Source organism: Lygodium microphyllum, chromosome 10 (assembly GCF_053477565.2).
Source record: "Lygodium microphyllum isolate KBCC chromosome 10, Lygodium_microphyllum_v1.1.10, whole genome shotgun sequence".
NCBI lineage: Eukaryota > Viridiplantae > Streptophyta > Polypodiopsida > Schizaeales > Lygodiaceae > Lygodium > Lygodium microphyllum.
In genome coordinates, this window is record NC_141144.1 from 69,948,813 (window position 1) to 69,976,358 (window position 27,546).

General features: G+C 42.4%; 1 protein-coding gene across 7 annotated transcripts in view; it reads left to right on the top strand.

Moving 5' to 3' along the window:
* The first annotated feature begins 2,399 nt into the window (after positions 1-2,399).
* LOC148030133 (ATP-dependent protease La (LON) domain protein) overlaps positions 2,400-27,546 on the top strand; it is a 117,943-nt gene continuing 92,796 nt past the window's right edge. For 2 of the 7 annotated variants that reach the window (XM_087686405.1, XM_087686406.1), the window contains exons 1-4: positions 2,400-2,697; positions 25,960-26,006; positions 26,083-26,151; positions 26,306-26,425. In XM_087686405.1, the coding sequence (XP_087542531.1) occupies positions 2,463-2,697; positions 25,960-26,006; positions 26,083-26,151; positions 26,306-26,425 (471 nt within the window). In that variant the 5' untranslated portion in view covers positions 2,400-2,462. Of the gene's footprint in view, positions 2,698-25,959; positions 26,007-26,082; positions 26,152-26,305; positions 26,426-27,546 lie in introns of those variants that run through there. The other 5 variants (XM_087686404.1, XM_087686408.1, XM_087686409.1 and 2 more) reach the window with 5 other exon arrangements.

Here is a 27,546-nt window from a genome sequence, read left to right on the forward strand (position 1 = left end):
TTTTTTCTCTCTTTCTCTCTCTCTCTCTCTCCCCCCCCCAAAATTCCCTATGTCTAATTCTCTTTCTCTCTCTCTCTCTCTCTTTCTTTGCCTTCTATTTTAGTTTATTTTTTTCCTCTCCCGGTTCTCTCTCTCTTTTTTTTTTCTCCCTGTTTTTTTTCTCTCTCTCTCTCTTTCTCTCCTTTTATTCTCCCCCCTCTCTTCTTTCTTTTCCTTCTCTCTCCCTCTCCTCTTTTTACCTTTTTTTTCTTCTTCTCTCTCTCTCTCTCTCTCTTTATTCTCTTTTTAAATTTTTTCTTTCCTCTCTTTCTCTCTCTCTCTCTCTCTCCTTTTCTTCTCTTTGCACTTTTCTTCTTCTCTCTCTCCTCTCTTTTCCTTCTCTCTTTCTCCTCTATTTTTTATTCTCTCTTTTTAAATTTTATCTTTTCTCTCTCTATAATTCTCTTTACATATTCTCTCTCTCTTCTTATTCTTTCACTTTCATCCCTCTCTCAGTCTCTCTTAAAGTATGTAAATTTTATCTTTTCCTTATATATATAATTATCTCTTTATGTTTATATTCTCTCTTCTCCTCTCTCTCTCTCTCTCTTTCTCTCTCTCTCTCTCTCTCTCTCTCTCTCTCTCTCTCTCTCTCTTCCCTTTTCTTCTTCTCCCCTTTCTCCTAATTTTCCTTTTTTTCTTCTCTCCCTCTCTCTCTTTTAAATTTTATATTTTTCTTCTCTTCTTCTCTCTTTTAAATTTTATATTCTCTCTCTTTCTCTCTCTCTTTTCCTCCTCTCATTCTCTCTCCCTTCTTCTCTCTCTAAAAAAATATTTAAAATTAAAAAAACTTTTCTCTCTTTTATTTTTTCCCATCTCTCTTCCTCTTTTCCTCTCTTATTCTTATTCTTATTCTTATATTCTCTCTCTCTCTCTCTCTCTCTCTCTCTCTCTCTCTCCCCCTGTCCTTTCCATGGCACCCCTGAATTAGAAGGAAAAATAAAAAAAAAAAGATCGAGGGGAGAAAAGAATTTCATTCTTTTCTAAACCCTTTGTACTTATTGTTCGATTGGAAGAATATTCATACTTATTCATTGGTTCATCAATTGTAAGATTGAGTATGCATCAACTGATTTGGGCGTAATAGAAAATGGATCTCAAGTACATAAAGAAATACTTATTGGATTGGCCTTTTCTCCATTTCTGAATAATGGAGAATAAAAAGTGACCAATACTTTTTATTTGTTTTTTTTTTCTTCCCCTCCCTCTTTTTTGAAAACCATTGAAGCTAAAAAAAAAGGTTTTGTTATCGGTATCTGCTCCTCTCTTTTTCTTCTCTCTCCTATTTTTTCTTTTTTTTCATTCTCTCTTTAAAATTTTTCTTTTTTTCTTTTAAATTTTATATTTCCTCTCTCTATAATTCTCTGTGTTCAAATTCTCTCTCTTTTTATTTTCTCTCTGTCTCTATCCCCCCTCTCTCTTATAATTCTCTGTGTTCAAATTCTCTCTCTTTTTATTTTCTCTCTGTCTCTATCCCCCCTCTCTCTTCTTTTTTCATTTTTTCTTTCTCTCTCTCTCTCTCTTAAATTTTATATTTTCTCTCTCTATAATTCTCTTTCTCTTTGTTCCCTCTCTCTCTTATTTCTTTTTTGCTCTGTATATTTCTCTCTCTCTCTCTCCTTATTTTAATTAAACAAAAAGTTTACATTAAAAAGTTTAATCTGAGAGAGAGAGAGAGAGAACCTAGGCCTTACGCATGAGAGAGAGGGGGGAGGGAGAGAAGAAAAATGTTTAATTAAAAAAAGACTATTCTCTTTCCTCTTTCTTCCCCTTCTCTCTCCGTCTTCTTCTTCTCTCTCTGTCTTTTATTCTATCTCCTTCTCAAAGTGTGTGAAAAACTATGTTCGAAAAAAATTAAATTAAAAAAAGCTTTTAAAATGTTTAATTAAAAAAAGTTTAATCTAACACACAGAGAGAGAGATGAGAGAGAGAGAGAGAGAGAGAGAGAGAGATGAAACTTAGGTCCTACACATGAGACAAAGGGGAGGGAGGGGGGAGGAATTTAATTTAAAAAAAAAGAGTTTTAATTTAAAAAAAAAAGTGAAAAAAAGAGGCTTTAATGAGAAAAGGAAAGAGAAATAGAAAATAAGATATTACATGTGGGAAAGAGAAGAGAGGAAGAGATTTTGATTAAAGAAAAAAGGTTTAGAAAAGGGGGTAAGTTCGGAAAACCCTCTAGAAGTTCGAGACTTTCCGAACCTATAGCTAAAATAATATAGTAGTAAGATATAATATAATATACAATTACCAACACATTATCCTACCTCAAAAGGCCAACCTGACCTATTAGACCCTCTAAAAGGGTAGCTTTAAATCCGGCGATAATCAAGGAATGCAACATCACTTCCTACCGAAGATTGGTAAAAAAGGAAGTTTCAAATAGAGCATCTACACGTGCAAGCACCACCCACGTGAGCTCCATCATGCTCACGTGGTGCGGCGGAGCAGCGTCTCTTCCGACTGTGCAATCCATGGCGGTGCGCGTGCCTGAGCTCGCCTTTACTCCTCCCCAGAATTTCCTGCTTCGCGACCCAGTCTCCATCACTCGTTCTCCACGTTCGTGTTGGTTGGTTAGCCGTCCACTGTGCCCCAGAATCAGAAGGCGACGGAGAAAGAGACTCAATGCTGCCCCTGGCGAACATGACTTCGCATTGGATGGTGAGTTTTTTACCACCCCACGCGCCGACCGCCCGCCTAATAGGCTTGCGACTGATGGTGAAATCACTGGTTTGGCTCTTCCTAGTAGGACTACGCTTTTGGGACAGACTCTTGCAGATGATTGATTTATGTTTCTCAAGGCTGAGAAGTCTAATTTGGATAGAGCAATGGCTATTAGGAGACTGTTTGGTTTGGCCCCAGGTCTCAACATCAATATACAGGAAGTCCATTCTCATCAGTTGTACAAAGAGAGGCATGCAGGCTTTGGGTTGGCAGGATGGGATTGTTTCCTAGGGAGATACACTAGACACTTGGGTTATCCTATGGGGTTCGATGTGGCCCCGAGCGCATTGCTTGATTGGATGTCTTCATGCATTCATGACAAGTTTATGTAGTGGAAATCTTAGGGCTGGCCTCTACATGTGTGACTCAAAGTTGCACAGATGGTGATGATAAACATGATCTCTTATTTCTTGTCTTTGCTTCGTTGGTTGCAAGAATTGGTGCATCCCATCTGTTTTATGATATAGAAAAAACAAGGAAATTGTGTAGATCACGTGATGTATGGGTAACATAATACCACACCAAAGCATTTGGGTAGTGTTGCCTTGTTGAATTTAAAGATTGATATAATAGCTTTGTGGGTGGCCCTATTACAGTCCTTATGTGAGCATCATTACCCTTGGGTAGACATTGCCATAGCTTTTATTAAAGAAATTGGCATCTCACATCATTGCACTAGAATTTAATCCTTCACTTCAATACTTGGCATTCCCGTGACTCTTTTGGCCACATCTAGGTTGCTTGGCTGGCTTGACAAGCACATTTTACATGGTAAATTTAATAGGATTTGAGAACTAAATTAGATGGTGTCATCCTTGGTCAAGGTTATTCTCTCCTTTGTATTTGTCAATCTTTTCAAGTTTCCTAGATTTATAGTTTGATTTGGACCAACTTGGAGGAATGGCTTTGGTGGCATTTCCCTTTGCTTGCATTCAAAATTTCAACCTCATAGTTGGATTAGGCTTTTGTGTGCTCAAATGATTTCCTAAAATGATCAACTAGTCAGGTTTATCATAAGATGGCTGAAAATAAGAGATGGATGACTAAGAAAGCAAATGGTGTTTTGTTTGCTTCGGATAGTAAAACTAAGTGTAGTGATCAGTTGCTTCAATTGTGGAAGTCTAAGCTTCCTTACCGAGGGAAATTTTTATATGGAGGCTTCTTATTGGGGGTCGCCTCATAAGGGATATGTTGTGCAATCACAAGATCTCCAATGGTATATGCGAGTTCCATACTACATGCCACGAGACTATTGTCCATCTTTTTTTTCCCTCACCTAGTTACTAGATATGTCTAGGGTTTCATTTCCTGAGTATGGACTTTAGCGATACGTTGGTGTACGGTCATCTGTTCTTGGATTTTGGGTAAGATACTATCCACAACCACTGAAGAAAAAGATTCTAGACTAATAAATCTTTTTCTACCCAATTGAGGTGTTTGATTCTGAAAAAATCTCTCGCTCAGCGGTAATGTCAAGCCGAATCTGTAAGATTTGCTTCTTGCAAGAAGATCATATTTTTTAGTTAGTGCTGGTCGTATTTCGTTCAACCAAGAACTACGGGAGGCAACTCAAGGAACGTTTGAATCTTCTTTAAACCGGCGAGCTTGACTATGTAACAATAAATTGTAAAATGTTTCTAAAACTTTTTGATAGATGGGAGTAATGAGAATCGAGGAAGTTTCCAACATGTGCATTGATCAAATAAATTTGATGTGTTCATCAATTATACTTACGCATGAAAAAGTTGAGGTTTTTGCAATGGTGGATTAAGCGGAGCTGCCTTTTTACAATAAGGCAGTTGGAGCATCCTTGTCTTTTTCATTTTCTATGTTGGATTGGTCTTTGGCATATTTGGCAGATACAATGCTTTTCTTTTTTATTTGACCTTTAGGTATCTATGGTTATGTGGTGTAATTACAATAAGTTAGTTCCATGCTTTTAGCTGGTGTGATCCTCAAAGAGGTGGCTCCTCCATGGATGGATGTCATTGCCACCACCTTGATTGTGTCCTCTTTGTGATGCCCTTCCTCTATTCTTGTATTCCTATGTTTTTTGTAGCCTTTTGGTTCAATTTGTTGTTTTCTACCTGCCTTTGAGTTTGCTTGGTTGGTGAGAATGCCCTTTGTAAATATTTTATTTCATTAATTCAAACTTTTTCACAAACAAAGAAAGAGATGCTATATTACCTATCACGAAAAGAAGGTCAAAAGTGACAAGTGAGAGGAAAACCCACATAAAAGATAAGGTGAAATATATATGTTCTTAGGATGCTGAAAGGAAGTGAAGAGTACCAAAGATACAAATGAGTGAGAAGAAAACAATGTGTGTAATAATAGTCTTGAGTTGATGAGCTTCCTTATAGGTCTCTCCAATACATTATCAATCTTCTCCTAAGGAGAATGTAAGGAGACCTTTGTGGATGTTTGGAAATGCTCTCTCGGATCATCCTATGCAATGAGAGAGAGAGAGAGAGAGAGAGAGAGAGAGAGAGAGAGAGAGAGAGAGAGAGAGAGAGAGAGAGAGAGAGAGAGAGAGAGAGAGAGAGAGAGAGAGAGAGAGAGAGAGAGAGAGAGAGAGTTGAAGATGATGGTGGAATCTATTGCACGCATCCAAGGTTCTGTGCTGCTGAAGCCATTGTTCTTGCCAAAAGTGAACTGAAGTCGTGCTACACTGAAGACGGACATCCAGTGCGAATGCAGAACAATCATTCGGTCGTCAGTTTGCTACTGGAAAGAGATGATTTGCACTGATTGTCAAATCTGCGCGGATTGGCAGTGACGACCTTCTGCCCCCTTTGTCGCCTGGGCGTTTGGACCCTATTTCCGTCTGGCTTGTGTCTAGACTTCCTTGTTGCTATACTGGGTGGACTTGCACATGCCATAAGATTGAGCTGGAATTCCCCATGCTAACCCCTTGTCCCAGATCGTTTGATCACGTTGCACACACAGAATCATCTGTCGTGTACCCTTCTCTTCCTCCTGTGGAGGCCCGACTATTAAATAGAGAGAGTGAGAAGGCGAGAGAGAGACAACAAACTTATGGTCTGCTAGCTTGCAACATGGGTTAGAAAGAAGTTCATGCTTCGCATCTAGCTCTGTGATGGATAATCAACAGGTGACAAATGGTATTTATATGGCTTTTCTCGACCAACAAATAGGGAATGAGAATGACCAAGTTTTACCGGACTCGGATAGTGACTCATTGGCTGAGGATTCTGGGGTGTTGGCCGATGGGGAAGAGATAGGTAAACGTTAGAAGATGTTGGTTGAAGAATTGGTATTATGCCCCCCAAATTTGCCTTATCCAGAGGTTCATGCTTCTGGTTCACAACTTGATGGGTCTCTTTAGTTCATGCTGGCCAGTGCCAATCATCTTATGTTCTATTATGTCCATGTCAATGAGGGCAAAGCTAACTCTTTATCGGATGTGGATCATGTAGTTGCAGTCATGGGAACGGAATTGGTCCTACAACAGATTGCTGCTTTTCATGAGAGGGAAGCCATCTTTTACTTTATAGGAAGGACTCTCTTGATCACCAAGATTCATGCCTGGCTACAGTCCATGCTTGTAAGTGTTGAACAGTGCCAAGCCGATGCTTTAGGGCATGTGTAGGCCCCTCTTGTTGAAGAGATTTATGATAGTCCGAAGGGGTTTTTTGAGGTTCTTTTTCGTTCCTCGGAAGTGAGGGCTTCCATTATGCAGTGCATTCCTTTGTTCTTGGATGGGCAGCTTGTTCACATGGTCCCTTGGAGGCCCATGGCCGAGTTTCAGGAGGTGTTGAGGCAGGCATGCCCAATTTGAATGGAGGTGGTTGATTTTCTTGCACATCTTTGGAGACTCCTCCCACTGGTTTTGAGAACCCTTGGCGAGGTGTTGGTGGAGCCTCGGCTGGCTTCCTGCAATAGGAACAGGGCATGCATGCTTTGGGATACAGGGAAACCTCTCCCTACTAAAATTCGTTTTGAGGTTCTAGGAATGCAAACTTTGGTTTATGAGTTGAAATGGGGTACTTTTGCCGGACATTGTTTTAGATGTGGTCAATTGGGCCATTTCATTTCAGAATGTGACAAGAATCCTGAGGTTTTGTAGCGAACTATAGATCTAGACATGGATATGCAAGAACACCATCCTTAGCACATACTTCAGCAGCCACAAGTTGATCCTGAGATGCTTCCCCAACATGGTCATGATGAAGGAAAGAAGGAGGTTTCTCAATTTGGTCTTGAGCGTGCTTCTCTTGCAGTTGAGCAGAATGTGTCTTCTCAGGAAGATTCTTGGGTCTCAGTGGTTAGACGTAATGCCAGATAGGCTTCTCGTTCGACTCCTGCCCACCCATCCCCGCACCCAATCACTTAGATCTTTCAACGTAGAGGTAAGGGGTTTTGCATGAATCCTCAATCTTCACGTGCACCGATAGGGGATGATAAAAGGACTTCCGATTCTGCTTTGCGCTTTGATGCGCAGGGGAGGCTTGTGCCTCCTAGGGATGTTTTTCATTCATAGCAATAACAGTTTCCTTCTCGTGCTTCGATTGCTGTTTTGCAGAGAGAAAACTTGGTAGATGTAATCCGAAGTGAGATGGAGAAATTCTAGGGAGCTAAAGCTATAGATGTAAAAGGAAAAGGGAAAGCAGTGGTTCAATAGTTTTTCTCACTTCTGATTTATTATGAGAATTGCTTTGTGGAACATGAAAGGTATCTCTTCGGGCAACAAGCAGTATCGGTTGTGGAAAGTTGTGTTTGTTGGAAATTGGGATGTATTTTGTGCTATGGAGCATAAACAACACGCTTTGGTTGGATCTTCTTATGTTTATAAGGATTATGTAGTTTTTTTTTAGTGGTCGACCTCCACATAAATTTGGAGTTATGTTGGTTGTCAAATCCTTCCTGTAACCATCATTGGTTTCACAGGACCCTCGAGGTCAATGTGTGATTTTGAAAATCCTTTATGAGGGAGAGGTGTTGTGGTTGGTGGGTGCCTATGCTCCTTCTACTGCAAGGGAATGTCGTCAACTTTGGGATGACCTGCATTGCCGTGCCATGGCTCATCAAGGTTTTGTCATGGGTGACTTTAATGCATGTGTGGGGATCAGGCGACTTCTCTGTACTCAGTCATGGATGGTGTAAAGAAAAATACCCTAACACAGAAACATAAACAAAAACTGTATGACAAAGCACAGACTGATAAAAAGAACACAGTTAGGGTTAGGGTTAGAGTAACTAAAAGATAATGAACACAATGAATAAATGAAATGATATGACTACTAATAATACGATGCTCATGCAGCAAACACACTATGCAGTGAATGAATATTGAACCTCGAACTTCTGTATCTTTAGGATCAAGGCAGGGGTAATGAGCTGGAGAGTGTGTCGTACTCCGAACGGATCCCGAATCGCAGCAAGGCACCCTCCGGATGTCAAACACCAGCAAACGTAGTAGTGAGAAGCTGGATCTGATGTAGACAGCAGTGAGGAGAGAGAAAGACTAAAAACGGAGCTTGTAGGAGAGAGAAAGACTGAAAACGCAGCCTGCAGGAGAAGAAAGACTAAAAACGGAGCCTGCAGGAGAGTGAAAGACTGAAAACGCAGGCAGGACAGCCTGCAGGAGAGAGAAAGACTGCAGTGATTGCAGATAGGAGAGAGAAAATTGTCAGGGGGGCAGCTGGAGCCTGCAAACGTAGCAGTTTGCTAGTGTGGCAGGTTGTACGACAGCAGTGCAAATGAACAACAGTCAGTCGCCAGGCAGAAATAGCAGCATTCAGTGTGTGGAGGGCTGGAAATAGGCGCCAGACTGTAGGGAAGAGTGATGTACAGCAAGGGCTGCGATGTCCTCCGTGACCGGGGTGTGGGCAGCAAGCTGGTAACACTTGAAACTTGCAAAAACGAGATTGTAAAAGAGTGGAGGGCTGGCTGCCAATTTATAGGAAATTAGGGTTCTAGATCCTCTCCCACTTAACTTTCTCGATCCGCTCCTCGTTTTAGGGTTTTGGCTAAAATAAGCCTAAAATAAGCATGTTTTGGGGCTGTTTAAGTGGCTAAGTGCATTTCTTAGCACAACAGATGGTCTTGAGTGATAGGCTTGGGATGCCCTTGCAGGGGTGTCTTTGAAGCAAGACATGTGGTCCTGGATGTATCCATCACAATGAGGATATACCTATCGTTCTTTTCAGCATCCTAACACCTGGGCCAGATTGGATCGGATATACATTTGTCAAAGTGATTCCTTGCTTCCTGTAGTCATTGATATGTGGGTGGAACGATAGCATGTCTTATCAGATCACTACCCTTTGGTCTTGGAAATGACTCATAGACTTGTTCATGTATTTAAGGCTCTCCTTGCTCGGTCGTCTCTTCGTTTTAATCGATCTTTTCTGCAACAGAATCAGTTTTTGGAATGTGTTCAGCAACTGATCGCTTCTTTTAGCTTGAAGGTCCTATCTGGAGGGAAGGACGCATGGGCTGTTTTTAGGGATAATGTGCGTGAGTTATCCTGTCAGTATGGTATTCAACATGCTTCCTCTTTATGAGCTGAATTGCAGTATGCCCAATCTTTGAGCTGAATTGCAACATGCCCAATCTTTATTGGCCCACTCCTTGTCTCTAAGTCAATCATGGGATTCTAATGAAGACTTGCTCACATGCATTGAATGGTTGAAAGGCAGGGTTCATTCTCTTCAGGAAGAGGAATATGCAAAATACAAATTGCTGGCCAGAGCTGAAGCTTTATACGATAATAACTATCAATCCCATCAATTCTTTGCTCGTCTGCACCAGAAATATGCCCGAGAAAATATTGTGCGTTTGATGGATAAGCAGGGTATTATGGTGATTGATCCTGCCTCCATCATCCGGATGAGTGTTGACTTTTATAAGTCCTTGCTAGGTCCACAAGAGATTTTTTCTAATGCTGTTCACTCTGCTCGTCGATGTATTTGCGAGTTGGTTAGTAATCAAGTTAAACCAGAATGGGTGGATTTAATGGAGGCTGATATTTGAGAAGATGAAGTGGAAGAAGTGCTGTGCCACCAGCCCCGAAGGAAAAGACCCTGCTGGGATTGGCTTCCTAATGAGCTGTTTTCAGCTCATGTGGAGCAGTTTAAAGACCCATTGATTCGCCTGTGTCAACAAGTGTGGAATTCTGGTACGATGTCGTTAGACTGGAAGATTGTTGTCATTCGGTTATTGCCCAAGGTTCCCTCTCCAACCTCTTTGAAACAATGGAGACCCATTTTTGTCATGGGTTCGTTATATAAAATCTTCTCCAAAATCATCGCCAACAAATTGCAAAAAGTTTTTCCGCACCTGGCTCATCCACATCAATATGGTTTCATTAAAGATCGGAATATAATGCATAACATTTTGAATGTTCAACTGGGAATTGATTATGCTAAAGCTTCAGGTCAGCAAGTAGTTATGCTTCAGCTCGATATTGAGAAGGCATTTGATCATGTTAGCTGGTCTTTTTTGCGGCAATTATTGTCTACAATGGGATTCAGTCCTCGCATGGTGTCTCTTGTTGATACCATTAGTCGGGTTGCTGTGGCTCATATTGCTCTTGATGGAGGGATCACAGAGGAAATTGCCTTATCTCGGTCTCTTAGGCAAGGCTGCCCTCTCAGCCCTTTGCTGTTTGCTTTGGTCACTCACCCGATGCTCTCATTGTTGGATAAGTTGGTTAATCAAGGCGAGATAGTTGGCTTGTCTCTTCCCAGTGGTACTCAACTTGTGGGTCAGTCTTTGGTAGATGATTCATTCATGTTTCTTAAGGCTGATCGCACTAATGTTAATCGGGCAATGGTGGCCTAGAATCTTTTTGCTTCGGCATCAGGTCTTCATATTAATACTCAGAAATCTACACTACTCTCTTGTATGGAGCATGCTCTGCAGGCCTTGGGCTGGCATGGAATTGTGATCTCAAAGGGAAATATAACCAGACACTTGAGATATCCTATCGGTGTGGAGGTAGCTGCCCGTGCCTTACTGGATCGGATGGCCTCCCAGATTCATGATAGGTTCATGTACTGGAAATCTCAAGGTTGGCCTTTACATGTCAGACTTAAAGTTGCTCAATGTATTATGATCAATATGATATTGTTCTTTCTGCCACTGCTTCCCTGGACTAAGAAGTCCCTTTTGGAATTGGTTCAGCCTATTAGATTCATGTTGTGGAAAAAGAAAGGCAATCGTTTGGGACAGGTGTGGATTTCCTGGCAGCATGTGACTATGCCTAAACGAATGGGGGGTGCAGCTTTGTTGGATCTTAATTTGCATATGATAGCCTTGAGGTTGGCCCTTTTGCAGGCTTTATGTGTACAATCATCCTTGGTCAGAGATTGCTAAAATTTTCATTGAAAAGACTGGCATCTCTCATGGTAACATGGTTATTCATGCTTCCTGGTGGCATGTGCTTAATTCCTGTCATTTGATTCCTGGTGGCATGTGCTTAATTCCTCGAGGCCTATTAAGGGCTCCCAGTCTTTTCTCCTTTCTCATTTGATTGCATCCTGGCAGGAGATCTTAGGTTTTCCAATTCGGCGCCCCCTGATATTCGTAAGGAGGCGAATTTGCTGCAAGGAGAAGTACTGGCATCCTCTAGGTTGAATTGGTTGGACAAAGATTTGCAGAAAGTCAAGTTTAATCGGATGGCTCATTTGGGGTTGCAGACAATTTTTGACTGGGCAGTCCCGTCTTTATTCTTTTCGGCGTATACATCAACACTTTCGTGTACCTTGCGGATATTGTGACATCTGGTCATCCATATAGGCCAGACTTTAGAGGTTCTCTCCTTTGCCTGTGCTACAGCCATTGTATCCATGGCGTGACTGGATGTTTGTGCTTCCAGATGATTTTGAGAAGAGGTCTACTAACTAGATATATCATCAGATGGTGGAGCCCAAGAGATAGGTCACTACAAAGGTGAATAAATTATGGCATATAAGGGATGGCAAAAAGAAGTGGTTGGAAAGATTCATTCAGCTTTGGAAGTCTAAGGTTCCCTATCAGGGTAAAGTCTTCTTGTGGAGATTGCTGATTGGTGGTCTTCCAACTAGAGAGATGTTGCATGCTCGAAAGATCTCTACCGGTTGTTGTGTATTCTGCACTACATGTGATGAAACATTGCTTCATCTTTTTGTCTCGTCTGGTTGCTCGACAGGTCTGGTATTAGTGGCCAAGAATTTATGGGATTATGTCAGTGGAGAGGAAACTCGACCGGGAGTTGTAGCTCCCGTTACTCCTCCTCCCCAAGGTGCACGTGGACAACGGGGACCTCAACCCGCTCCACTTCAGCAACTTCCACCCAGAACTGCAGCTCAAAAAGCTTGGGATACCCGTGATGCATAGGCCTTGTCGCTGATTGCTCTTGCAGTTCAGCGGTCCATCATACCTCATATCCGTTCGGCATCTTCTTTACGAGATGCATGGTTGACTTTGGAGCATATGTTTGCAAGAAAGTCGGATCTCTTTCTTGAAGAAAGAGTTGGAAACTCTAAAGATGCATGAAGGTGATTCTATGCAGGATCACTTAAACAAGATTCAGGACTTGAGGGAGCAGCTCATGAATGTAGATGAGTATTTTTCGGATGCACAGTTGATATCCACCACCTTGAATTCCTTACCTCCTTCGTACTTGTCTTTTCATACTGCATTGAACCTCACCATGAGGATTGCTGAGCACCCACTCACTTTTATTCAGCTGGTTAGCTTGCTTCTAGAGGAGGAGCAAACACGGAAAAATAGTGGTGTGGATGCTATAGTCTCTGAGCAGGCTTTTGTGGCAAGACAGAAAGGCAAGAACAGTAAGGTGAAAAATGCTCCACAGAGTTCTGGCACTTCGGGCACATCGCAGAATCAGTCACAAGGGGGGACGCAACCAAAGAAAGAAAAATGTCATTATTGTAAGAAGCCCGGCCACTATATCACTGAGTGCAGAAAACGCATTGCCAAAGAGAAGAAGAAGGAGTCAGAAATGTCTATTTCTACTACTCCTTCCACTGCTAGTGAGTCCGCGTCCTTTGTTGTGGACAGGGACTATTGTTTTTACACTTGCAGTTATGACATCTTTTGGGCCGATAGAGCACTTAGCTCTACAGAGGATGCTGACACTTGGTTCTTTGACAGTGGTGCTTCTAGACATATCACATCTCGCAGAGATTTGTTTGCTTCAGTTAGTGCACCTCCCGTTGGGAAATCGGTACAGTGTGCCAATAATGCATCATACCCTGTTCGTGGTATTGGGGAGATTCAGCTCATAGCCATTGATGGCTCTATTCTCCGCCTGCAGGATGCTTTGTTTGTGCCTGGAATAAAGAAGAATTTGCTTTCTATTTCTTCTTTGGCACGTTGTGGTATGCAGGTCACCTTTGATGATGACCGTTGCATGGTTCGAGAAAAAGAATGCATGACATTGGTCTTGACAGGATCTTTGTGTCATGGTTTATATGAGTTGGATGCTCTTTCAGTAGATCAGTTAGCATACTTGACATCCACTCTTACTCCTGCTATGATACAGGCGGAGTTATGGCATGCTCGTTTAGGGCATGTAACTTTGGCAACTTGATGCTTTTATAGCGTACTCAGATGCTGGATGGCTTACCTCTCTTGGAGAGACCTCCTGAGCACTTATGCGAGGGATGCATTTTGGGGAAAATGCATCGGTTCTCATTTCCTCGTGATGTTGCTTTCAGGGCAACAACCAAATTGCAGTTGGTGCATTCAGATGTTTGGGGACCATGTCATTGGGTGGTTGTTATTATTTTGTGACATTCATTGATGACTTCACACGTTTTTGTTGGGTCTATTGTTTGAAAAAGAAGTCAGAAGTGTATGATGCATTTTTGGTTTTCAGTGCACTTGTTGAAAACCAATCTGGATGCCACATTAAGACTCTCCGTTCGGATCGAGGGGGGGAATACATGTCCTCTATGCTGAATTATTTTTTGCAGCAGAAGGGCATAGTACATCAGTATACTATAGCTTATACTCCACAGCAGAATGGGTAGCAGAGAGGAAAAATCGGTCACTCATGGAGATGGCCAGATGTATGCTAAAGGCAAAGAGCTTGCCTCATAGTTTTTGGATGGAAGCAGTCATGTGTGCTTGCCATATTTTGAACAGATGCCCTACCAAAGCCTTGAAGACCATCACACCATTTGAGGCTTGGAACAGCCGTAAACCTTTTGTTGGTCACTTTCGTACCTTTGGGTGTCTTGCCTATGCCCATATTCCACAGGTACTTAGAAGAAAATTGGACAACAAGGCTGTTAAGTGCATTTTTATGGGATATAGCAATGAGAGCAAAGGCTACAGACTCTATGATCCCGTTACTAAGAAGGTTTTTGTTAGCAGGGATGTTGTTTTTGATGAAAAATCAGAATTATCCTTGGCTGGTTTGGACACATATCAGGCTGCCCGTGATGTTTTTGAAGGGCTGCTGCCCATTACTTTTGGTGATTCAGCTGGAGGTTCACAAAATGAACCTAATGTTCAGCCAGCTGCTCCTATGGAAAGTGCAGAAATTCAGCCATTGGCTGATCGGAATATTCAGCATCATGCTGAAACAGAAATTCAGCAAGAGCTTGCACACAGCCAGGATGCTAGACAGCTACCTAGATGGTATTTGCAGACTATGCAAGATAGTCCTTTGGATGCACCCATGGCTGGTCGTACTAGAAGGCAAACTCGTTTGCATGATTCAGCATATACTATGGAGTTTATTATGGCATCAAGTACTTTTGATAATGAAGAGCCTGAATGTTATGAGGATGCACAACACAATGTGCATTGGAAGGCAGCCATGCAAGCTGAATTAGATTCTATTACTAAGAATCAAACTTGGGATTTGGTGTCCTTGCCATTTGGGAAGAAAGCCATTGGAACAAAATGGGTCTACAAATTGAAAAGAAAAGCAGATGGATCCATTGATAAATACAAGGCACGGCTGGTAGCTAAAGGCTACGCACAGAAAAAGGGCATTGATTATGAGGAGACATTTGCTCCTACTTCCCGTATGACGACCATCAGGTCTATGATTGCTTTGGCTGCACATTATGGTTGGACAGTACATCAGCTAGATATCAAGACTGCATTTTTACATGGGGAACTTCAGGAGGAAGTTTATGTACAGCAGCCCATTGGTTTTGCAGTTGAAGGCTCAGAACATTTGGTATGCAAGCTCAAAAAGGCACTATATGGTTTAAAACAAGCTCCTAAAGCTTGGTATGAAAAGATAGATGCTTTCTTGCTTGGTCAGGGGTTTCTAAACAGCTCATCTGAGTCTACCCTTTACGTATGTAAAGAAGGGGGATCTATGCTGATTTTATGTCTTTATGTTGATGACCTATTGCTCACTGAAACACATGCTGATCAGATTTCAGCATTCAAACAAAATTTGTAGCAAACTTTTGACATGTCTGACTTGGGAGTTTTGCATTACTACTTGGGCATCCAGTTCATACATAATGCTCGAGGTATTGGGTTATCACAGTCAAGGTATATTGGGCAGCTTCTTGAGAAATTTGGCTTACAGGATTGCAAGCCAGTTACTACTCCCATGGAACCTGGACTGAAACTGTCATTACATGATGACAGTGATTTGTTTGATATACATACATATGCTCCTGCAGTTGGATGTCTTATCTATCTATGCAATACTAGGCCGGACATACAGTTTGCAGTTTCAGCTTTGAGCAGGTATATGCATCAGCCACGTATGTCACATTGGCAAGCTGTCAAGCGTGTTTTTCGCTACTTGCAGGGTACTCGTTCTCTTGGGTTGCTTTATGCCAAGGGGGGACCACTGCATTTACATGCTTACAGTGATTCTGATTGGGCTGGTGATTATGATACACGTCACTCTACTAGTGGCAATTGTTTCTTTCTTGGCACTTCTTGCATTTCTTGGCTTAGCAAGAAACAATCCACTGTTGCCACATCGTCATGTGAAGCTGAATACAAGGCAGCTTTCACTACCATAGTTGAATGCGTATGGCTTAGACGCTTGCTAGCTGATTTGGATGTATCTGTTACTGAGCCTACTCCATTGTTCACTGACAGTCAGAGTGCCATTGCAGTGGCACGGAACCCAGTGTTTCATGCTCGCACGAAACACATTGAGATTCACTATCACTTTGTCAGAGAGAGGCTACATGCAGGTGATATCAGCCTTGTCTATTGTCCTACCACCAGTAATGTGGCAGACATCTTCACCAAAGCTCTTCCTCGTGACAAATTTGAAGCATTTCGCGATGCTTTAAATTTGATATCCTTTGGTGGCGGATGATCCTTGTACTCTTGATCACTCTTCACTCCAGGGGGGTTTGTTGGGTATTTGATTCACGCCTTACTTACGCCTACGCTCATATGGGAGTGTCGGTGATCAGTAGGACACTGGGGCACTTTTTACTCTCGGTAGGAGAGGTTTTTTCCCCCAGACTTATGGTCTTATTGTCGTATGTATTTATGTGCTTATAAGGGTTGTACTTTGTACTTTCAGATTATACTCATTTAGTAAATTCTCTTGGGTGTCGTGCTTCAACTCTGTCTCTCACTCTCACACTGTCTACTAAATCCAAGCTGTACCTCGATCCTCTGCTCTCACAGGTTTTGCATGTGGGACAATAATTCCCTAGGATTACATTTTTAAAAAAAATAAAATGTTTGCTTCATTAATTATGTTGGGAATAAAGGGCCTTCGTGCCTTTTACATGTACTCGGGTGTGAACACATCCTTAGTACACCTGTACTTTCATATATATATCTATCTAAAAAACCTAAAGAGGTACACTCATGATTGTATCCACAAGTCGTGCTCACTTTCCTCACTACTCTCTACTCTGCTCTGTCTCTTTCTCACTCTTTGTCTCTTTGTTGCTAGCAAGCATTGCGTATCTCAATCCTCGTGCCTCGGAGCCTAACAAATTGGTATCAGAGCAGCAAATTAGTGCACGTTTCTCGAGACGAAGCAGACGACATATGTTGCAAGAGTCCTAGGTGGGCTCGATGAGTAGCAGTTGATAGGTGCAGGAGAAGCGCGGGCTGGCGTTAGCAGACGGTGGTCAGCTGGACGAAGGCTAGGTGGCGTGTGACAGGTCATGGATGCTAGAGACGAGGTGATAGGGCAGTTGACCAGGCAGCGGCCTGGTAGTAGGCGACAGTTGTTGTAGGCATCGTGGGCGCAACAAACGACGTTAGAGGGGACGGGGCTGCAAGCGTCAGATGGGGACGGCAGTGATAAGAGCCCCGTGTTGGGCGGGGCAGTTGCGGGCGATGACCAGGCGGCAACCTGCACAGGGTCAACGAACCCCCTTGTCACATCTTTCAAAAATCAGGTTTTTTATTTAAAAAATCCCTTTTATCCCTTTTCCCTCTGACGGGGTTTCACGTGTGGAGGCACAACTTCTAGATCTGTGCAATCTTGGCCCAAAAATTTGGGGCTTTTCCCGAATTTGGGGATTGTGATGTAGAGCAAGACCATTTGTCTCAGAAATTGTAGGAATTTGTGACATTTTGCCTCCGACATTTGGGGCTTTTCATGTACATGCAAGAATTGGGCTGAAATTTACCCAATTTCTCGATATTGATGCACATTGGATCCCGTGCAATTTGAGGCTTTTGCTGTTTGGGCAAAATTTGTGCACCATTTGGTCATTTTATGTACATGCGGGTTTAATTCCATGCAATTTGGATGTCTAGCACTTGAAAAATTTGGGGGTTTTGCTAAAATTGCTCTACTTTGGCAAAATTGGGCTATTCTATGCATATCAGAATCAGTGCAAATGTATGGTTGATGCTTTGAGCATAAAAAATTTGGGGCTTTTGACTGTGCGTGCCAAATTTTGTACCCGTGGGTGCATGCACAACAGAAATTGCAGCTTAAATTTGGGACTTCTCATGTAATGTGATATATTTGCCCCTGAAATAGCTGTAATCAGCTGTGGAGTGCTGTAGCACAAGGTTTAGTGCTTCTGAAAATTTATCTGCAGATCTGAAATTTCTGCTTCTACGTGGCTATTTATTGTTGGTTGGTACTTGTTTGTACCTTGGTCACTTGTGTGATAGTTAGGCCTGCATTTGCCGAAATTTTTTGTCACATTTGGGCTAAAAATCATGGCTGATAGTAGTGACAACACTAATCTCATGTACATTAAGAAGCTTGAAGGAGCACATAACTTTGCAGTCTCGCAAAAACAATGCTACAATATCGTGTTGTAGAAGAAGTAGGCAAAGCCGATTAAGACCAAAGGGGCAAAGCCTGCAGATATGGAATAGGAAGATTGGGATGAGTTAAACGAGCTTGCACGCTCAACCATCGAGCTATCGATTTCTGATGCCTTGCCGTTTAACATTGAAGGTTTGGATTCTGCCTATGCTATTTAGACTCGACTGGAAAAACTATATGCATAGAAGAGTGCCGCAAGCAAAGTGTATTGGCTGAAAAAGCTTTTGGATTTGCGTATGAAAGAGGGTACAACAATGTCTACTCAGTTAAGTGAGCTTAACTCCATTTTCAGCCAGCTAGTTGCCTTGAAGTTCTTGATTGATGAAGAATTTAAGGCTATGTTCTTGCTTTGCACTCTATCAGAGAGTTGGGATACATTTAGGACTGCTTTGAGAAATTCTAATGCTTTTCTTTTGTATGTTGATGTAGAGAGTGCTCTACTCATGGAAGAAATGAATCGGTAGAGCAATGCATCTAGTAAGTCTTCCAGTCCTTTGCATACTAGGGGCAGGTCACAGTAGAAAGGCAAATTTGATAGCAAGGAATGCAGTAAATCACATGGCAAGGATGTTGAATGCCATCATTTTGGCATGAAGGGTCACTTTAAACATGATTGCTACAATTGGAAGAAAGAAAAAGGAAAGGGCAAGAAGACAGATGACAGCAAGGAAGAGAAGAAAGAGAGTTAGTCTAAGAAGAGCAGTGTCAAAATTGAAGAGGTGAATGTAGTCATTCATTCACACTTCAGCATGCATGGCATTACCTCAGCTCAAGAAGAGCTTGATTTGCAAAGGGTAGCTAGATGGTGATGGATTTCATACCACCTTTGGTGATGGGAAATGAAAGATCTGTAAGGGATCTAGAGTGATTGCCAGAGGTTGTAAAAGTGATACCTTGTATCCTCTCCATGTATCTAGTGTGAGTGATCATCTTGTTGCCGTGATTAAGCAGCCAAGTGTTTCTATGTGGCGTGGCTGGTTGGGACATATGAGTCAAAATGGAATGAAATTACTTTCTTATTTGGGTTACTTGCCTTGTCTTCATTATGTTGATTTTGAGCATTGTGATCATTGTGTTTATGGTAAACATGCAAAGACGTCTCATAAGAAGTCTCTTTTGCTGAAATCTTCTCCTCTAGAGTTAGTACATTTCGATGTATGTCAGATGCCAGGGTTATCTTTAGGGGGGAAGAAATATTTTGTCACCTTTGTCGATGCTAGGGTTATCTTTAGAGGGAAAGAAATATTTTGTCACCTGTGTCGATGATGCTATATGGAAGGTATGGATTTACCCTATTCGTAGCAAGGATGAAGTGCTTGACAAGTTTAAAAAATTCTTGGCATTGGTTGAGAATCAAACTGATAAGACACTTAAGTGTCTTCTCTCTGATGACAATGGTGGGGAATATATATCCAAAACCTTTCAGGCATTTTGTGACAGCAAAGGGATAAAGAGAGAGCTCATTGTCCCTCATAATCCACCCCAAAATGGAATAGCAGAGCATATGAATCTGACCATACAGGATAAGGTCCGTATGATGTTGTCTCATGTTGCATTATCCCATGGTTTTTAGGCAGAGGCTGTTTTGACAGCTATACACTTGATTTATCTGTCACCAAACAGGTCTTTAGGGGGAGGAGTTCCCCAAGAAGTGTGGTCGGGCAAGCTACCTTTGTATGCACACTTGAAAGTGTTTGGTTGCGAAGCATTTATGCACATTCGTAAAGAAAAACGCAGCAAACTTGAGCCAAAGTCCTGTAAATGCATTTTCCTAGGATATGGTGACAAGGGTGAAATGGGGTATAGATTATGGAATCCCAAGAAAAGGAAAGTAGTACGCAGCAATGATGTTATCTTTTGGGAAGATCGCATGCATAAACAACCTGAAAAGACTGAGGAGGTCCGTAGGGTTGTATTCTGGGAAGAAATACCTTTTGGACAGCAAAATGTACCTGCTCTACAGTAGCAAATACCTGCTATAAATGAACTTGCAAATGCAGAAAATAATGCTGAAAATGATTAGCCAGCTATTGCCCATAATAGCCACTAGATGTGTAGGAATAGCCAGGATAGCAAGCTGTTAATGCACATTTGCAGGCTGAAATGCCAAGACAGCAAGCTGAAAATGCTCAACAGCAAGCAAACAATGATCATTGGGTTAGGAGATCGTCTAGGGCTGCTAGACAACTTGATAGATTTGTTCCTGGTGCAAACAATGTGGCTGATTATGTCATGTTGATAGACTGTGGTGAACCGTCTTACTTCAAGGAAGCAATGGATAGACATTATTGCAAGAAATGGTATAAAGCCATGTTGTCAGAAATGGAATCTCTTGAGAAAAATGAGACTTGGGACTTGGTGCAGTTGCCTAAAGGGCAGAAAATCCTTCCATGTAAATGGGTTTACAAGATGGTCACTTTTGGTTCCTCACCAAAGTACAAAGCAAGATTGGTTGCATAGGGGTACAAGCAGGAACATGGATTTTCGATGAGATCTTCTTTCTTGTAGTCAAGATGACTACATTAAGAACCGTTTTGGACTTGGTTGCAGCTAAAGATATGGAGCTCATACAGACGGATGTAAAGACTACATTGTTACATGGTGATTTGCATGAAGACATATATATGCAGCAGCCTGAAGGGTTTGTGGAAAAAGGGAAAGAGAAGATGGTATGTAAACTCAAAAAGAGTTTGTATGGGCTGAAACAAACACCAAGAGAATGGTATCATAAGTTTGATACATTTATGCAGTCTCAAGGTTTTCATAAAAGTCAAGTGGATCAATGCTTGTATACTAAGAAGGTAGCAGATAGCAGCCTAATTATCTTGGTTGTGTATATTAATGACATGCTGATTGCTGGCAGGGATACTCATGCCTTGGACTCACTAAAGCAAAGTCTTCATGGTAGCTTTGACATGAAGGATCTTGGTGATGCAAATCACATTCTTGATATGCGAATACTCAGAGGTAGGTCAAAAGGATTACTCTATCTATCTCAGCAGGAGTATATCTCCAAGGTTTTGCAGTGCTTCAATATGGAGGGTGGGAAAACAATTGGGGTTCCATTGCCTCCATATATGAAACTAAGTGCAGAGGATAGCCCTACATCTGATGATGAGAATGCTGAAATGACCAAGATACCATATGCTTAAGCTGTTGGCAGTGTGATGTATGCTATGGTTGCTACATGTCTTGACATTGCCTTTGCAATGGGAGTGGTTAGCAGATACATGGCAAACCTTGGTAAAAAGCATTGGGAAGCAGTGAAAGATATTATGAGATATCTCAAAGGCACAAAGGATTTGTGCATCTACTTTGGAAAGCAGAAGGTATCTGTCGTTGGCTTTACAGATGCAGACTATGTTGGTCATGCGGATTGCAAAAAGTCCACTTCTGGGTATGTGTTTACCTTCACAGGAGGAGCAATCTCTTAAATCTCCAGGCTGCAAAAATGTGTTGTATTGTCTACTACAGAGGTAGAGTATATTGCTGCCACTGAGGTATACAAGGAGGCTTTATGGCTTTCACGTTTGGTGGGAGAGCTTGGCATTATAGAGTTACCTGTTCTCCATTGTGATAGTCAGAGTGCCATCATGTTAGCACGGAATCCCATCTTTCATGCAAAGACGAAGCACATATATGTGAGGTCACTTCATTAGAGATGTACTTGATAGCAAGAGCATTTCACGTATGGTGGGAGAGCTTGGCATTATAGAATTACCTGTTCTCCATTGTGATAGTCAGAGTGCCATCATGTTAGCACGGAATCCCATCTTTCATGCAAAGACGAAGCACATATATGTGAGGTCACTTCATTAGAGATGTACTTGATAGCAAGAGCATTGAGCTTGTCAAAGTGCATACAGATGATAATCCTGCAAACCTTCTCACGAAGGGTCTTCCAGCAAAGCGGTTTGCTCATTGCCAACAAATGATGGGAGTTGGATAGATATATGTATTTCAGCTTTGTACATATCTAGACTTAGCTGATTATTTTCTCCTCTTAAGGCACATTGCCTTTAGGTTGGAGGTTGTTAGGAATAAAGGGCCCTCATGCCTTTTACATGTGCTCGGGTGTGAATACACCCTTAGCACACTTGTACTTTCATATATATATATATATATATAAAATCTAAAGAGGTACACGCGTGATTGTACCCACAAGTCGTGCTCACTCTCCTCACTACTCTCTACTCTGTTTTCTCTCTCTCTCTCTCTCTCTCTCTCTCTCTCTCTCTCTCTCTTTGTCTCTCTGTTGCTGGCAAGCACTGCGTGTCTCGATCCTCGCACCTAACACAACTCAATCTTGGGAGGCGGCTCCATGCTGACCAAGTGACCAAGGCAAGAAGATGTAGAGGACCCCTAAGATCCAAGATTTCCATCACAAAGGGAACTTGTAGTAAAGAACAGTAGATAGAGTGAATTGGAGAACCCGAAACTCAACCTCGAGAGAGAAGCCACTAGCTCCGTGTATCCATGCTGGAAGGAATACGAAGGCCTCCTCACCAAGTCACGGCTGAACCTCCGAGGTCCCAGTCTAGGTGGTACCTGAAGATCCTTGGTATCAGTAGAAGAGATGACTGGTCAAAGACAGCCACCTTAAGAAAGTAGAGGATGGGTGAAGAACTTCATGTGGAGTAGATTCCCCCTCTGAGGCGGGAGGTGGAGGGCCCCCTGCTGAAGTCGAAGAAGAAGTAGATGCCGGGCAAAGAAATAACATCCCCCTTTGAATCCCCCTCTGAAGTAGATAGGGAATCCAAAAACTCATGGATCACAGACTCGGAAATGTCTAATGACGAAAGAAGTGCCGTCGGTCGTGTCGAAGAAGGTATCTGGGGTGTCGAAGAGCTCCTAGAGGTAGCCTCTCGAACCCAAGTAGTTGAGGGTGGGGAAAGGTGGGGCTCAGAATGAGCAAGAGGTGGGCAACATTCGCTGTCTCTCAATGGAGTGGACTGGGTAGCTGAAGAAGAGGAAGGAGTCGAGCAACCATTGTCTCTTGAAGGAACGGATTGATGAGGAGACGGTATCAAACAATTGCTGTCTCTCGATGGAGTGGGCTGCAGAACCGCGGGCCGAGGTAGTCACTGTACCTGAAAATAGGTGGGACAAGATTGCCGCTGGCATTGCGACGATCTCCAAGAGGTTGTAGTGCCAATCGATCCTCCATGTGCTCGAAAGGACTTAGTGCGCTTCGGATGCGTCTTATTGCCTTGAGTATAGTACTCTGATAGCCGATGCAGAACGATCTCTGTGGCCTAGAAAGGAGAGGTGGCACAAGGAGTGCCTGGTGGAAAACGCATGTACTCCGAAGGGGTGGGGAGCAAAGGTCGAAGTCAGCAAGCATCGGTGGTGTGGCCGGTGATGCCACAGTAGAAGCACCCAATAGTCTGGTCATTTGTTGGTAAAGAGACCATGGATACCAATGTGCCTTGGTGAAGAAGGAAGAGGTCAGCCACCATGAACCACGAACCGCAATGTTTGCCTCAAGGGGTGTAAGGGCAGTGTGGAGCACGAACCACAATGTCTGCCTCAAAAGGTGGGAGGGCAGTGGAAGGGCTGGAAGTGAGCTGCTAGTGGGAGGAGGATGTGACCAGCAATAAGAGGTTGCAACCAGTAGAAAAACAAAGATGAGGAGAGAGAGACTAAAAACGCAGGCAAGACAGCCTGCAGGAGAGAGAAAGACTAATAACGTAGGCAGCAGGTGAGAGAGATTAAAAACGCAAGCAGGACAGTTTGCAAGAGAGAGAAAGACTGAAAACGTAGGCAGTAGGACTGTGATGATGTGGCAGGTTGTACGGCAACAGGTCTGCACAGGAACAGTAGTCGCCTGGCTGAAATCAGCTCCAAACTGCGTGAAGAGGGTTGGAAATCAGGCACCAATTGATGGAGACAGCAATGGACAGCTTTGGCTGAGATGTCCTCTGCGAACGGGCTGTGGGCAGCAAGCTGAAACACCTGAAATTTGCAAAAATGAGATGTTGATGCAGCGGAAGAAGAAGAGAAGTGGATGGCGAATCCGCCACCAGTCTTTGTCTTCACTGGATTGGAGGATCTTCGCTACTAGGCGAGCAGATGTAGCTCTGATACCATGTCAAAAGATGACATGCCAGCAAGACAATAGGGTTTGCAGGGAGGAATACGGAGTGAACTCGGCAAACATGGAGTAGAGAAGAGAAGAGAGAAGAGACTCTGATGAATGGAATGATGAAGATCTAAATCATGGAGTAAATGTGATACAAGGGAACAAGGGTGCTGTAGCACAAGGAAGATGATGAAGACAACCATGAACCACAAACCACAATGTCCTCCTGAAGGGGTGTGAGGATAGTGGAGAGGCTGGAGAGAAGAGGTGACGGACTGAATGAATCAGCCGTGAGGAATGAATGAGAGAGTAGCCTATAAATAGGTACAGTCAGTCTAGGATGGCGTCCCTTTTTGGGGCTGCAAACCCTAAACACAAAACACAGAAACACAAAAAACGCAAACTGCGGGTGAAGGGTGAAGGGTTTCTCAACAAATGGATGCAAGTTGGTGAATGTGTTTGATGAAGAGAGTTTGTGCCCTATTTATAGGCATTGGAGTGTCTCAGGTGGCGCCCTAGAATGTGGGCTTTTTCAACAATGTGCGGGGGGGCTGCTTATTCATGAAGGCTGATTTTGCAGTCATTAGACTGATTGTTCAGTCGTGCCAGCTAGTGCTACAATCATGGGCCGTTTCTCTAGTTGTGGTGATGCTACAGAATGTGGTAGTTGCTGGTTGCATACTTGCTGCTGTAGGTCATGTGGCAAGAGATTTGGGACTGCACATTGCTGGTTGAGTCAAGAGATTTGGGACTGCACATTGCTGGTTGAGTTGTCACAGGGTGCTTGTTTTGCATGTTAGGGCTGCTGTTCTGGGATTGAGGATTGCTTGTGCAAGGTGCAGATGTAAGCTGCGAGTGTTGAAGGCTTCGAAGTTATTTGATGTACTTGATGTTTTTGGAATAAAAATAAAGAATTGCTGGAAGGAATGCAAATGTTTTTGGGTCAATCTGTTGTATTGGTGTAGACTGAGTGAATTTTGCAATGTGTAGAAGCAGTCTTGCTTCATCTAGTTGTGCTATCATATCTTGTTCTTGGTTTCTTGATCAACTTTCTAAAGAGGCAAAGCCTGTGTTGGTGGGGTTTGCAGTGACCATGCTCCCACATACTGTATTGAAAACTTATTCAGTCTTGAGACTGCTCCATATGCTTTACCTCCACCTGAATTTCCTTGAACGCCTTCTTAGCCACCTCAATCCTTTTGTATAGGGAAATTGTTCCTTTTTTGACAAATCTTCAATGGCACACCAATACAGAATCTGATGCAAAACTGGTAGGTGGAAGATAGTAGGTTTTGGTGGAGTTCTGTATGCTCTCATGAATACAAGTTTCATACTTAAATTTCAAGTCTTTATGATGATCCTTGACCCACAAATGCTTTGACATGGTCTGTCATATATGATACTAAAGTTAGCTGCTGCACTTTGGAATGCCCAGAATACAATAACTCTCCCTCCTTGTGTGGTTGAGCTAGCCATGGGCCCTTTTGTATGGTTAATCATGCACATTTCATGGATGTTGATCTGCTGGTTTCATTTTCAAAAGCCTACACCTGTGTCATAGGACAATCACACTCTTTTCTTTGACTATTTACTTATTCCAATTAATATGCAACCTATGCCTTGTCTTGCTTAACTTAGTCTTCAGAGCCTTGTTTTTTGTGTATCTACATATCCTGCATTTTTCTTCTCCTTTTCTGTTCCTCTTTTTTGAGTATGTATTAATATCTCATGCTGAATAAACCTTATTGGATGGAGGGGGACTTGATGCCAAGCTAGATGGGGGGAAAATACTGAACATTGTTGTATTGTCAATTAGATACTTATCTAATAATTAGGGAATTATCTGTTAATGATTTCCTCCATAGTGCTAATGTGGCCCATGTTTGACTCTTTCCAGAACCAGGAATTATGGAGCTTCCCTGCCTCCCATTCAGTGCTACTGAAGTAAGATCATGGTTAGGCAGCATGTAATTCAAGACTTGCTTTTTGGATCTGGGTCTATGATGTTTATTCTTGGCAGGTGTTCATTCCTACAGCTACTAAAACTCTACATTTATACGAGGCAAGGTTTTTAGCTCTATTAGATGAGGTAGGGTCATTCAACTAGATTGACATCTTTACACTGTTAATTTTATATATTGTGACATTCCTACTTTCGCAAGGCAGTAGGGGCTGTGCCTTTCTCAGTTCTTTCATGAGTAGATCTCCACTGTGATACATTTGGGCCGTCTGAATGTATGCAGGCAATGATGAAGTATAATAACATGTTTGCACATATTGTTATTGAACCTGTCTCAGATGGGGTGGAAGAAGGCGTGCTTTCCTTTGCTACAAAATATGGGTGCTTGGCTTATATTGAGAATGTATGCTTTTCCACCGTTTACATCTAATTGTTTGTGGTCAGTACATAGCTGGAGTCATACAATATAATTTCTGTGAAGTATACTCATTGACCTTTAGTCTCATAACTGTACAAAAGAGGGATATAACACTTGGCTTTTTCTGGGAATTTAAAGAAAGATGTTTTTAAAGCTAAACTGCTTTGAAGCCAAAAAATGACGTGTTTTGGGTTAATCTGCTTCGAAATAAAAAGCATCTCTTTTCAACTGAAGTCCACCTAGTTTTGGGCTTCATCAAGGCTTTGTGCAGATTGTCAATAGCAGTACAACAGGTTTTTGACCTTTGGGCTGGGTCTCTCTCTTTTTTCCTTTTTTGTGAAGAAGTTTCAATTAATGTATAGAAGTATTTACATCAGGCCTTCTGGCCAACTAAGCACATTCAAAGACCGGCAACAAACACTCATGAAGCCAAAAGGCTACGAAAGCACCACACTACACTAACAAAAGAAGAGGATCATGAAGTGGGCTCTCTCTCTCTTTGTAATAGGTAATTGTATTAATTACAAAAGGTACAAGTACAAGTTTGGAAGATTACAAGATGCAAGAGGGCTCTCGTCCATTGTGCATAAAAAATACAAAGTCATGGTGGCAAAGGAATAGAGGAGATTGCCGTATGTCAAGGAACTAAATCATCTGTAACCAAGATATCAATATGTTATAGAAGGTCAAGCTGCCACTAGAGAGGTCCCTTAAGCTTCGCAACATGACACTGAATGCCCAAGGTGGCATAAAAAATTGTTGGGTATCTCACACGCCTTACTTACGCCTACGCTCATATGGGAATGTGCGGGTGATCACTAGGACACTGGGGCACTTTTTACTCTCGGTAGGAGAGGTTTTTTCCCCCAGATTATGTGTACTATTTTGTATGTGCTTGTGGTGCACACTTACGGGCACTTACTGTGTTCGGGTGTGAACAGCCCCTTATAACTCTAAGGTATAAGGGTTATCATTTGTACTTTCAGCTTACACTCTATTCAGTACTATTGCATTGGGTGTCGTGCTCAACTCTGTCTCTCACTCTCACACTGTCTACTGCACTTCAGCTGCACCTCGATCCTCTCCCATCTGACATTTGGTATCAG